We start from the raw sequence: 11266 nt of genomic DNA on the forward strand, positions 1-11266 counted from the left end.
GGAAAGAAATCATTGCACTGTAGGAAGCATCATTCCAACATGTAAATATGTCTTCTTAACTATCTAATTTTTTTTCAGACTTTGGATGTCTGTCTGCTCCATACAAAATATCCCAATTTAAAGCAAAGACAGATCAACTAATTGTGTTTCATGTTATTCTGCTCAGTTTCAACAACACAGCACAGCTTAAAAACACTGCTTATGACCAGAGATTTCATTTACGCTACATGAGAGCGCATTCACCTCCAAAACACAGTGAATGCCAAGGAGACTGAGGCTTGAGAAAGTCTGGTGTTTATTTCTTTCCAGAAGTTTTCTATTGGTGGACAGAGGCAGAATGCATGGAGGTGATCATCAGTTGTGTTAAGTGTACAGTGTGCGCAACCATCTCAGTTCCTTAACAAGTGAAAAAATATATATATATATTCCACACTGTCAAGTGCTTCTAATTTCTGCCTTATGCAGGTAGGCAACAGTAAAGTAAAATAAAGTAATAACTTGGTAACAGCTCTTCTGTGCTCCATGAACAGCGGCTGTCAAAGAAAGATGAGTATAGGAAGTTCAAAATACTGACATCATGTACAAAGCAGAGAGAGAAATACTGTCATAAAACCTCAGTAACTTCATCATCCTCACTCCACCTCTACATATGCACAACCATGAAATGATAAAACAGGTTAAACTTACATCTGGTTGGCTCTTCTCTCCTCAGTGTGTTCATAAAGACTGCTGTCACATAAATATTACATGCTGTGCTCACACAGATCTTATGTGCCACAGGTTAAAATTTGAATATGAAAATGTTCTGCCAGAGTGAGCCAATGTGGAGATCTTTGGTGAAAGAGGGATTTTATTCAGAATCCTTGTTGCTGATGAAAACAGAACGATAACACTGCACCTTTGACTGAGCAACGAGTCAGAGCAGGAAGTGGAAAGCAAAGGGAAACACAGTGGGGGTGAAAAAGTATTTGACAAAACTGATATTAGACAAAGATAACCCAAGTAAATACAACATGCAGTTATTAAATAATGATTTAAATTATTAAGGGGAAACAGTTATCCAAACCTACACGGTCCTGTGTGAAAAACTAATAACTGATAGTTCCTCCGTTGGCAGTAAGAACTGTGATGTAGTGTTTGTGAGAACTGCCAATGAGTCTTTCACATCTCAGTGGAGGACGTTTGGCCAACTTTTCTTTGTGGATTTGTTGCCATAGCATCTCAACCTGATTTCAGTCTGGATTTTCACTTTATGCCACTCCAAAACCTTCAATATTCTTTCTTTTTTTTTTTTTTCTAGCAGTTCAGAGGTGGACTTGCCAGTGTGTTTTGGCTCATTGTCCTGCTGCATAACCCAAGTGCTCTTGAGTTTCAGGCCGTGAACTAATGGATGGAAAGTCTACATCAGGACTTTCTGGTAGATCTGAGTACATCAATTACAGCAAGTTATACTAAATCAGCAAAAATAAAGTCAGTGCTTGAGCCAGGTAACCCCAAAGTGAGGAAGCATACAGCCAAGAGGGAAATCAGGAACTATGGGAATCACGGAGCGGAGAGGCACACAAGTTTGAGGGAGAATCCGATAAAGGACAACGGGAGACTCAGACAATAAATAAACACCCTAAACAAACCAGGTAATGAGGGGAGAGGAAACAGGTGAGAAACACAGCGATAACAAATTAGGAATAAAGAGACAAGGAAAGTTAAACTCAGTGCAAGGCACATGAGACACCACTATCAAAATAATACACAAACTAACACCAAGACACAGACTCAAACATCTGAACCTGACACAGAGACAAAAGGTGAACAAACACAGAGACAAGACGAAGACAGCATGGACACGAAAGGGAACTAACACCATCTAAAGGTGACAGACACAGAGGATCATGTTACAACTTCAAATGTTTTATTTAAAAACTGATTTTACATGGTTTTGTGAAAGGATTTGCAATTCCAGCTTAAGATATGACTGCTGTGTTATGGTGCATTGGTTTCTAGTATCTGCTAAGCATTAAAGACCACAATTATTGCAACATCACCAATTTGTAAATGAATAAATACAACAAAGTTGCAAAGAAAATAAAAACATTTACAGATTTACATATAAGAGCAAATAAAACAACCAAAGTAACCCTGTTATCTGGCATTCAGCAATAAAAGTGTAATAATGAAATAATGCAGCAATAATGAAGAAAGTAATTATAATATGACTGAATCAGGAAGTTGAAACGATGAAACATTTTTACTTTAGTGAAGATGTTTCCTCGATATCCTGATATCTTCTGTTAGTGTTGCTGTTCTGCTGTCGTCTGATGCTGTTACAAAAAAAAACCAAAAAAAACCCAGAGACGCACAATACAAAACAACACAATCAGAGAAGTTCACTCCACAGTTAAATCATGACTCTTATTGCTTAGAACAAATAAAATTATAGGTCTCATTTTCTCTCTGACTGAACCACTCATGCTGTCCTCCTCTGTCCATGCCCACAGCCCTGTCACACTCCTCAGTCTTTCCCTCTCTGGCCCACTTCTCATAGCAGACTAACTTGTCACTGACCCAGAACCACAGATCCAGAGTGCAGGTGTAGCGCAGTCCCAGCCAGACAAAAGGACTCGAGGCATTCTGGACTTTCTCCTGGACCCATCCTTGCTCCTGAGGGTCAGTGATGGAGACCAGGTCCCTGTGAATCCTTCTGCAGTAATCCAAGGCCTGCTCCCAGGTCTTGTTTTCTTTAATCAGGATAAATTTATCTGCAATAAACAAACAAACAAAAAAAAACATTATTTCAATTAGTTACCAGTGGGAACAAAATGACAAAACAACACACATATGGTGAAAGGAACATTTATTTTAGAAAAATATTACAGATGCATTATATCACTTTTTTAAACATTACAAAATACACATTCTAACTTTAAAAACCATTAGGCTGTTTTTAACCTCACTGAGACGTGGGATGGGCATCATGTACAAACTATACAGAAATCACCAAAAATAGTCGCTCGCCCTCTAAAAGGTTAAAGTGGTTCAGCTGTCAAATGTATTCATGTTTAAGAGAAATCCAGCAGATATGAAAACACACAGTATGTTCAGCTGGATCCTCTCAGTGAGACTAGTGGTGATAAATCTTTGTAAAAGCTCACCATCATAACAGAAGAAGGGTTTTGTCTTGTCACACCCATCAGAGCTCCATCTTCCTGATCTGTTTAACAGAGCACATGTGCTGCTGCTTTGTCCATCATTAAATAACTCCATATCCCAGAATCTGAAAGAGAAATCACTCCCATCTGACCACCTCCAGCTGTCTCTGAACAGGCCGATCCAGGCGTTATTCACTCCTTTATAGTTCTTCACACTCTTGAGTTCTTCCCCATCTACCTGATCAAGTCCGCTGGCCAGGTCAGTGTGATGGTGTCTGCAGTAGTTCTGAGCCTGTGTCCAGTTCACAAACATTTCAATCAAATGGAATGTTTTATTGCCTTTCCTCATTTCTGTGAAACCAGCAGGGAAAAAAAAAAACACATCCATCAATAGTTTGTCTCCTAAAACTCTCATTCTTTTAAAACCCTTTCATGCACAGTGGTCACTACAGTGGACAGGATCAGTCAGTGATAGCGTTAGTGTCAGTGGATCTGAGGATGCAACATCACTTTCTGTTATTGGTTTGTTAAATACATATTTCTCTGGTTCAAACATCAAACACATGGTGTCCAGCTGAGTTGACATGTTTGTATCTCCAAGAAAAATAGGTTCATAAACAAAATTTCAGTTGCATTGTTTTTTTTTTTCATGCCTAAAGAGGAATAAAAAATCTTGACTGAGATTCTCATAATTCATGCATGAAAGGGCTAATTCAGAATCACTTCATTATAATTTATATTATGATATTGTAATAACACCTTATAGCCCACCATCATAGCAGATGAACCACAAAGTGTCACTACAACGGACATCTGCCAGCTTTTCTCTTTTCTTCACACAGTTCTCAGGGTAATTTCTATCATTTGGTTCAGACAGATTCCAGCTGCTGTTATTTTCAATGTATTTCACTCCTGGCAGAGACCAGTGCCACATCTTGTTTCCTCCTGTGTTGTTCAGTCCAATCCAGGCTTCTCCTTGATTCTGTGTGGAGTTACAGAGTCTTCTCACGTCCACCATGTCAAACACTTTGGCCAGGTCTGTGTACTTCTCTCTGCAGTATTTCTGTGCTTCTCCCCAGGTCTTCTTTTCTTCAACAAAGTGGTACTCATACAGGCGACACATACAGGAGCAACATTGACCTAAAATACAAACATATGATACACATAAGTTTCTGATAGGAGAAAGCATCTGATGAGCAATTCAAACTTTACAGGTTAAAACTCTGTCACACAGTTGATGCTCTGAGTGTAATGATTTTGTTCATGTTTTATGAATCCTGATTAACGTTTTCATAGAAAAACACATAAACAAACCAAAATGCTTAAGGACAGGTAAAATGTTTAACTTACCAATCAGAATAAGCAGAAATGGTATCCACCGCATCTTTGCACTGTCCAATGAAACTGAAAACAATCATTATAACAGCTTGTGTTTTTACATACAGGTCATGTATGACGTGACATATTTAAAATAAATTTGCATAAGTCAATTTCAGATCTCAAAAGAGCTCAAGTCGGTGTAATCAGTAACAGCGTTTCTTGCAAACTGCATGGACAAACAAAACTGTCAGTGTTTTTGCAGTGACACCTGATTTCATTGTCTGTCTCCTCCTTTCATGCTGCATAAACCCGTCTTTTATGGAAGAAAAAATGTCAGCATTATTTCTATGTAACAGCTGTTCAACCACATCCCAGAGCTGTTCTAAAAGTAAGTAATGGCCATAAAAGGATGTCCTACTCAGATATCTTGTGTTATTCAAATCAAGAAAAGCATCTGCATGTGTGCCAACAGGAGCCTGAACAGCTGACACAGGATTGTGTCCATGAATTCCTGCTGTTCAAAGCTTAACTCATTAGCAGTAACTTTCATTTATCAGACTAGGCTAGCTGTTCCCACTTCAGCCTAAGATTTCTGTTCTTTCCTAACATTAATGGGAGCTGATGATGATCTGCCTCATGGGTCGACATGTTGTGCACAGTTCAGCTCAAGTCTAAAAGATAATCTTAGCTTTTCTGTCTGCTGCAACCATTCTGACTGTTATCTACTGTCCACGTTCATCAACAAGGAATGCCAGTCTGCATTCCTGCTGCTCATGTTTTTGTTCTTTGAAGTAATCTGTATAAACTTTGAGAGCAAAAAATCCATAAGTTGCTCTTCGTTAAGCTGTCTACTATTTGTTAGCTTGTCTCTTAGAGATGTAGATTTCAGTCTTCATAAGAGTGTTAGCTTCACCTGGTAGCTTACAGTGTAACACAGAGTTTCCTGCTTGTTCCTTATTCTGTAATTAGTAATTAGCTGTAGTAATGCTCAGACACTCACAGTGTTATTGTGAGCCAAAAACCTTTTTTTGTCCACCTTTGAGTTCCTGTGCTGATGACACTGACTATGAACTTACTAAAAATACAACATTTAAGCTGCACTTCTGCATTCCAACAAACATGTAATGACATTAAAGATTTAAACTTACATGAGCTCAATTCTTCTCTTCTTGCTTTACTTTAATGTTTCTCCTCAGTGTGTTCATGAAGAGTTCTGTCAAAGAAATATTGTTTGCTATACTAACATAGAGATATCTGTGTGCACGGGTCAGAATTTTAATATTAAAATACAGAAGTATCAAATGTCTCTGACTCCCACGATGATAGAGAGAGTTTCTGTAAAAGTTATGTGAAATTAATTTACATCATGCAGTGAAAATAGGAATACAAACATGTCACTGTTGACTGTCCAAGGAGAAAACCATGAAGTGTCCTTAAAAAACCTGCAGGAAATATGTCCATTTTTTTTTTTGGTACTTACAGCTGACTGTACTGAGCAGAAAACGTCTTTTACGTGCAGTTTAAGTGTCTGTTAAAAAGGAAAAAAAAGTGGTGGGTGGAGCCCAACTACCACTTTAATCATACTCTGGATCTTGTCCTGACATATGGCATAGAAACTGAAGACTTAACAGTATTCCCTGAAAGCCCCCTCCTGTCTGATCATTTCTTAGTACCATTTACATTTACTTTAATGGATTACACAGCAGTGGGGAAAAAGTTTTATTACAGTAGAAGTCTTTCTGAAAGTGCTGTAACTAAGTTTAAGGATCTAATTCCTTCATTATGCTCTTCAGTGCCAACACAGTGCAGAGCAGCTACCTAAACTCTGCTCCCAGTGAGGTCGATTATCTCGTCAATAGTTTTACATCCTCACTGCGTATAACTTTGGATACTGTGGCTCCTCTGAAAAGGAAAGCTTCAAATCAGAAGTGCCTGACAGCTTAAAGCAGATAACCTGAAAGCTGGAGAGGGAATGGCGTCTCACTAAATTAGAAGATGCTCATTTAGCCTGGAAAAAGAGTTTGTTGCTCTATAAAAAAGCCCTCCGTAAAGCTAGGACATCTTACTACTCATCATTAATTGAAGAAAATAAGAACAACCCCAGGTTTGTTTTCAGCACTGTAGCCAGGCTGACAAAGAGTCAGAGCTCTGTAGAGCCGAGTATTCCTTTCACTTTAACTAGTAGTGACTTCATGGATTTCTTTACAAATAAAATTTAAGACTTTAGAGAAAAATATTCATAAGCTCTCACAGACATATATTTGTCTTCAACTACTTTCAGTACTGTTGTTATTTACTTAGACTCTCTCTCTCTCTCTCTTTTTATATGTGTGACAAAGAAGTGAATAAAAGCTGGTTAGCATCAGTTGGAGCGTGGCTTTATTCTGCACCGAACAAAAAACCTTTGGTAGCAGTTACACTGAAAAACGTCGCCTGTTATCGAGTGAGTAGTTGCAGCCCTGGACTGGACACTTTGAGGATGGCAGCTGGTTCTTCAGCTTACCTGTTTCCACATCATCTGGACATCCGAACTGCAGTGGTCCACTCTGGTTGAATTAAAGGGAACCAAGGAAACAATTTGGAGCAGTGCAGTTTGCATTGAATCACAGCACCCATCAGGTCAGACTGTTTTGAGTTTTGGGGAAAAGGGGCAAAGCTACTGTAATATTGTGCTCTACAGCTGTTGTAAATTCATTGAAGGTTGTTACTGTGTGTGTTAATGTTTGACATTTGAAATAGCATACTGTGGTTAGGTTTTCTTTCATCGTTCTGAAGCTGTTGGTTTAAACCACTGTTGCAATGGAGCAGAGTGCATCAGAAACGCGTGTCTTGGAGCAAATACTAGTAGCTCTAAAAGATGAAAAGGCACAGGTAGAAAGGAAATTAGAAACTGAACTGCAGGAAGCAGAAAGACAAGAAGTTGAGATTCGCATAGGCGTAATTCAAGCAGACCTTGAAATACATAAAATATGGCTGCCTCAGCTACCATCTCAAGCTGAGACAGAGGTGAGACGCTCAGAGCGTCAAAGACAACCAACAGAAAAGATGCACGAGTTTAACCGGATGGCGATAACAAACAAAGAAATGAAGTTTATGTCAACGTATGTAAACTTTAAGGCGGAAATTTTACTAACTAGGTTGAAACTTGAAGAAGAATGCTCAAAAGTAGAATTAACTGAAATGATCAAGTCAGTGGGAAAATGTGAGTCAGACTTGCAGCAGGATTATGAGACTTTACGTGCACTGACTACACCATCTCAAAATATGAGAAGAATGATGGACAGCTGCACTTCAGTTGGGTGACACGGGTGTATCAACAATAACGTTAAAAGTTGCTTGATTTAACACAGGAACATGTGTAGTAATTACTAGTGCTGCTGCATTTTGATGTCCACACCTACAGCTTCACAGAACAAAACTGTCAATTTACAACATGTAACTCCATATGCATGATCATGAGGTAAGTTTTTATATGCTTTGAATGACAAGCTATTCAGGTATGTTTATACCTATATATGGTCATGAAACACGAAATGTTACAATGATAGATTTTAACTATTAACCAAAACAAAAAGCAACTCAGTTGATAAACCTCATATTTTTTCATAAAAATACAAAAGGATAAAAAACGTAAGAGGAGGAATATAATGCTTTCTAGCATCTGTCCCCTAACATCATCCTAAGGCATTGATTAATGTAGCAATAATGAAGCAAGAGCAGATACGATAGATCTAAAATGCAAATTTCAACAATGCTACCTAGTAGGTATAAACAGGTGGGGCAGGTTGGTTAAGGGCAGCTCCCGTCTCTGTGGAGAGCAGCATACCTAGCGTACAGCTACTAATCATCCTCCTTCCTTTATGGTAAATATGGAGACGGAGGAGTCACGGGAGTGGAAGTCAGCAAGAAGCTGGGCTGTCAGTGGAGACAATGGAGCTGTGGCCAAGCTGTTTCTGAGTTTTAACAGTGTAAATAAAGCACAGTGAGGGGCAACAGACCTGTGCTGTGCTCACTAAGGAGAATCTGCTACAAGCACATACAAATGCATGAGGCCAGATGAGTCGATACTTCGTAGCCCTTTAACGCCGGGCGATCGCTGCTGAAGCGCCCGTTGCTTTCCCTCAATAGCGGCGAACAGCTGACTGAGACGTGGCTATCAGCGCGGAGTCGGCTGATCAAAGGAACGTTGATCAGCTGGCTTCTTACCTTAACTCCGCAACCGTTTGTCCTAAAATGAAAACGGTTCCTGAAAGCCCAGAAATTGCACGTCACAGCCATATAGGGGTATTACGGTATTTGTTGCCGGAAGTCCGCGAACGGCAACAAATACCAAGGCCGATGCATTCAGAGTAGTTCATGTTTCCAAATGATTATATTTATACATCATGTCAAATGTAAAAAAAAAAACAAAACAAAACAAAACTAACCAACCAACTACATAAATCAAGCAATCAATCAATAATTAAATAGTTTTACATGGTTTCAATAGTACACACTGCCATTAGATCTTAGTTTGCACATTGGAGGGTGGATAAGAATGAATGGGTGTGTGTCCTTTGGGGCTGTTGCCCCTTAGTCATGGGGGGTGGGGTGGGGTGAGTATCAGTGATTAAATTGAGCCATAGATCTAACACTGAATCTATTTTCACATCACTGTAGCTTTAAAACTGAGCTCTTCAAACTTTCTTGTTGTTCTTTAGATGAACACTTTTAATTTAGTTTCTGGCTCTCTGGTTGGGTTTTCTCTCTAATTATTGTAGGGTCTTTATCTTACAATATAAAGCACCTTGAGGACACTGTTTGGTGCTAAATAGATAAAACTGGAATTGAACTGAAATGAATTTAAACCAAAAGCATTCAGTGTTCATATACAAAGAAAAAAAATTGGTGTTTTAAATATTCTTCTAAGGTATTGTGTCAAAACAAACATGAAAAAATAAAACAAAATTATAATCCTGTCATTTCACAGTTTATTTAAAGGAGAATTCACTTATCCATTTAGCAACATTTCATACAATACATATATTACATTATAACCATCACCAGATTTCAACATCACATATGCAAAATGTGAAACATATTTTATTGTTGTAATAGGAGAAAATGAAGCAAATAAAATACAAAGTAAAGCCTTAAAATCCAGAGAGAAAAGTGTCTCACAGAAGGTTAAATTTCCCAGAACCATTTTGAAGAATTCTTTACAATACACAACCAAATACACACTGAGTAAATGAATAATGGGCCTGTTTTAATTTTTAGAACAGAGGAAATTGAATTTATTATTATCAAGCTTTCTGAACCACCTATGGTCTCCTCCACTGTCCATGGCTCCAGACATGTCACAGTCATCATTTATTCCAGCAGAGTTCCAGTTTTGATATTCAACCACCTCATCAGTGACCCAGAACCAGAAACCCAGAGTGCAGGTGTAGCGCAGCCCCAACCACACAAAAGGAGTTGAAGCATTATTGACCTTTTCCTGGACCCATCCTTGCTCTTGAGGGTTTGTGATGGAAACCAGGTCACGGTAGTTCTCTCTGCAGTAGTACAAGGCCTCCTCCCAGGTCTTATTTTCTGTGATCAGGATCACTTTATCTGTCAAACAAATAAATGAATGAATAAGACAGACACTGGAAACTCAGACAAGATAAATACTAACACAAACATGAAGACAGGTGTACATGTGCTTCTGTGGGGCCTGTGATTTTTTTTTAGTAGACACAACTCTGGCATTTGCAACAACAACAAAAAAAGGTGAGAAAAAAGACAGAGAGGGAGAAAATAACAGATGATGCAAAAGACAAGTTTGTTTACTAGAAGCACGTTTAAAATATCAGTGGGTTCAGCAGTGGAGGAATACAAAAACAAGTGAGTGTTAGAGGAGCTCAGGAAGAAAAAAAAAGACTTAAGCCTTTAAAAAAAAAAAAAAAAACTCACCATCATAACAGAAGAAGGGTTTTGTCTTGTTACATTCATCAGAGCTCCATCTTCCTGATCTGTTTAACAGAGTCATAGCACATGTGCTGCTGCTTTGTCCATCATTAAATAACTCCATATCCCAGAGTCTGAAATTGAAATCACTCCCATCTGACCACCTCCAGCTGTCTCTGAACAGGCCGATCCAGGCGCTGAATGCAGTCGTCTGAGAGTTTTTCAGGTCCTCCATTTCTTTGCCTTCTTCCTGATCAGGTCCGCTGGCCAGGTCAGTGTGATTGTATCTGCAGTAGCTCTGAGCCTGTGTCCAGTTCACAAACAGCTCTATCAAATGTAATGTTATGTTGTTTTCTGTAGTTGCTGTGGAATCAATGTGAAAAAAAGAAAAGAAACATCATCATCAATTTGAGGAAATCTACAGACACAGACCGTGTCAGTGAGTTTCTTATTGTGTCTCTAGTTTCTCTCTCTAGTCGTGTGATTACTATCTACATATTCTCACCATTATAGCAGATGAACCACATAGTTTTATAACATGCAATATCTGCCCACTTGTGCCTTTGCCTCCCACAGTTCCCTGGAGACTCAGAACCATATCTTCCAGACAGATTCCAACTGCTGTTATTTTCAGTGTATTTCACTCCTGGCAGAGACCAGTGCCATGTCCTGTTTCCTCCTGTGTTGTTCAGTCCAATCCAGGCTTCTCCTTGATTCTGTGTGGAGTTACAGAGTCTTCTCATGTCCACCATGTCAAACATTTTGGCCAGGTCTGTGTACTTCTCTCTGCAGTATTTCTGTGCTTCTCCCCAGGTCTTCTGTTCTTCAACAAAGTGGTACTCATACAGGTGACACATGAAGAAGAAACA

At 38.9% G+C, this 11266-nt stretch overlaps 2 protein-coding genes across 2 annotated transcripts; both read right to left on the reverse strand.

Moving 5' to 3' along the window:
• Positions 1-2409: 2409 nt before the first annotated feature.
• On the reverse strand, positions 2410-5691 carry LOC115797039 (snaclec stejaggregin-B subunit beta-1-like). Its single transcript, XM_030753520.1, has 4 exons — positions 5615-5691; positions 4497-4550; positions 4067-4286; positions 2410-2761 (listed from the first exon to the last, which is right to left on the reverse strand). Exons 2-4 carry the CDS (start codon positions 4528-4530, stop codon positions 2410-2412), a joined length of 606 nt encoding a protein of 201 aa, XP_030609380.1. The 5' UTR covers positions 4531-4550; positions 5615-5691.
• A 1558-nt stretch (positions 5692-7249) lies between these two features.
• Positions 7250-10926, reverse strand: LOC115797040 (FRAS1-related extracellular matrix protein 1-like). Its single transcript, XM_030753521.1, has 4 exons — positions 10903-10926; positions 10522-10760; positions 9770-10065; positions 7250-7316 (listed from the first exon to the last, which is right to left on the reverse strand). The coding sequence occupies exons 1-4, from the start codon at positions 10922-10924 to the stop codon at positions 7250-7252; spliced, it is 624 nt and encodes a 207-aa protein (XP_030609381.1). The 5' UTR covers positions 10925-10926.
• Positions 10927-11266: the final 340 nt, after the last annotated feature.

Source organism: Archocentrus centrarchus, chromosome 18, assembly GCF_007364275.1.
Source record: "Archocentrus centrarchus isolate MPI-CPG fArcCen1 chromosome 18, fArcCen1, whole genome shotgun sequence".
NCBI lineage: Eukaryota > Metazoa > Chordata > Actinopteri > Cichliformes > Cichlidae > Archocentrus > Archocentrus centrarchus.

Coding starts and splice junctions, on each gene's coding strand:
- LOC115797040 (XM_030753521.1), bottom strand. CDS start 10,924: ATGTGGTTCATCTGCTATAATG. Junction 10,761..10,902: donor GTGGTTCATCTGCTATAATG/GTGAGAATATGT, acceptor TTGATTCCACAG/CAACTACAGAAAACAACATA. Junction 7,317..9,769: donor GACAGTGGAGGAGACCATAG/GTGGTTCAGAAA, acceptor TTCATCTTTTAG/AGCTACTAGTATTTGCTCCA.
- LOC115797039 (XM_030753520.1), bottom strand. CDS start 4,530: ATGCGGTGGATACCATTTCTGCTTATTCTGATTG. Junction 4,287..4,496: donor ATTTCTGCTTATTCTGATTG/GTAAGTTAAACA, acceptor TTTGTATTTTAG/GTCAATGTTGCTCCTGTATG. Junction 2,762..4,066: donor AACAAGATGTGGCACTGGTC/TCTGCCAGGAGT, acceptor TTGTTTGTTTAT/TGCAGATAAATTTATCCTGA.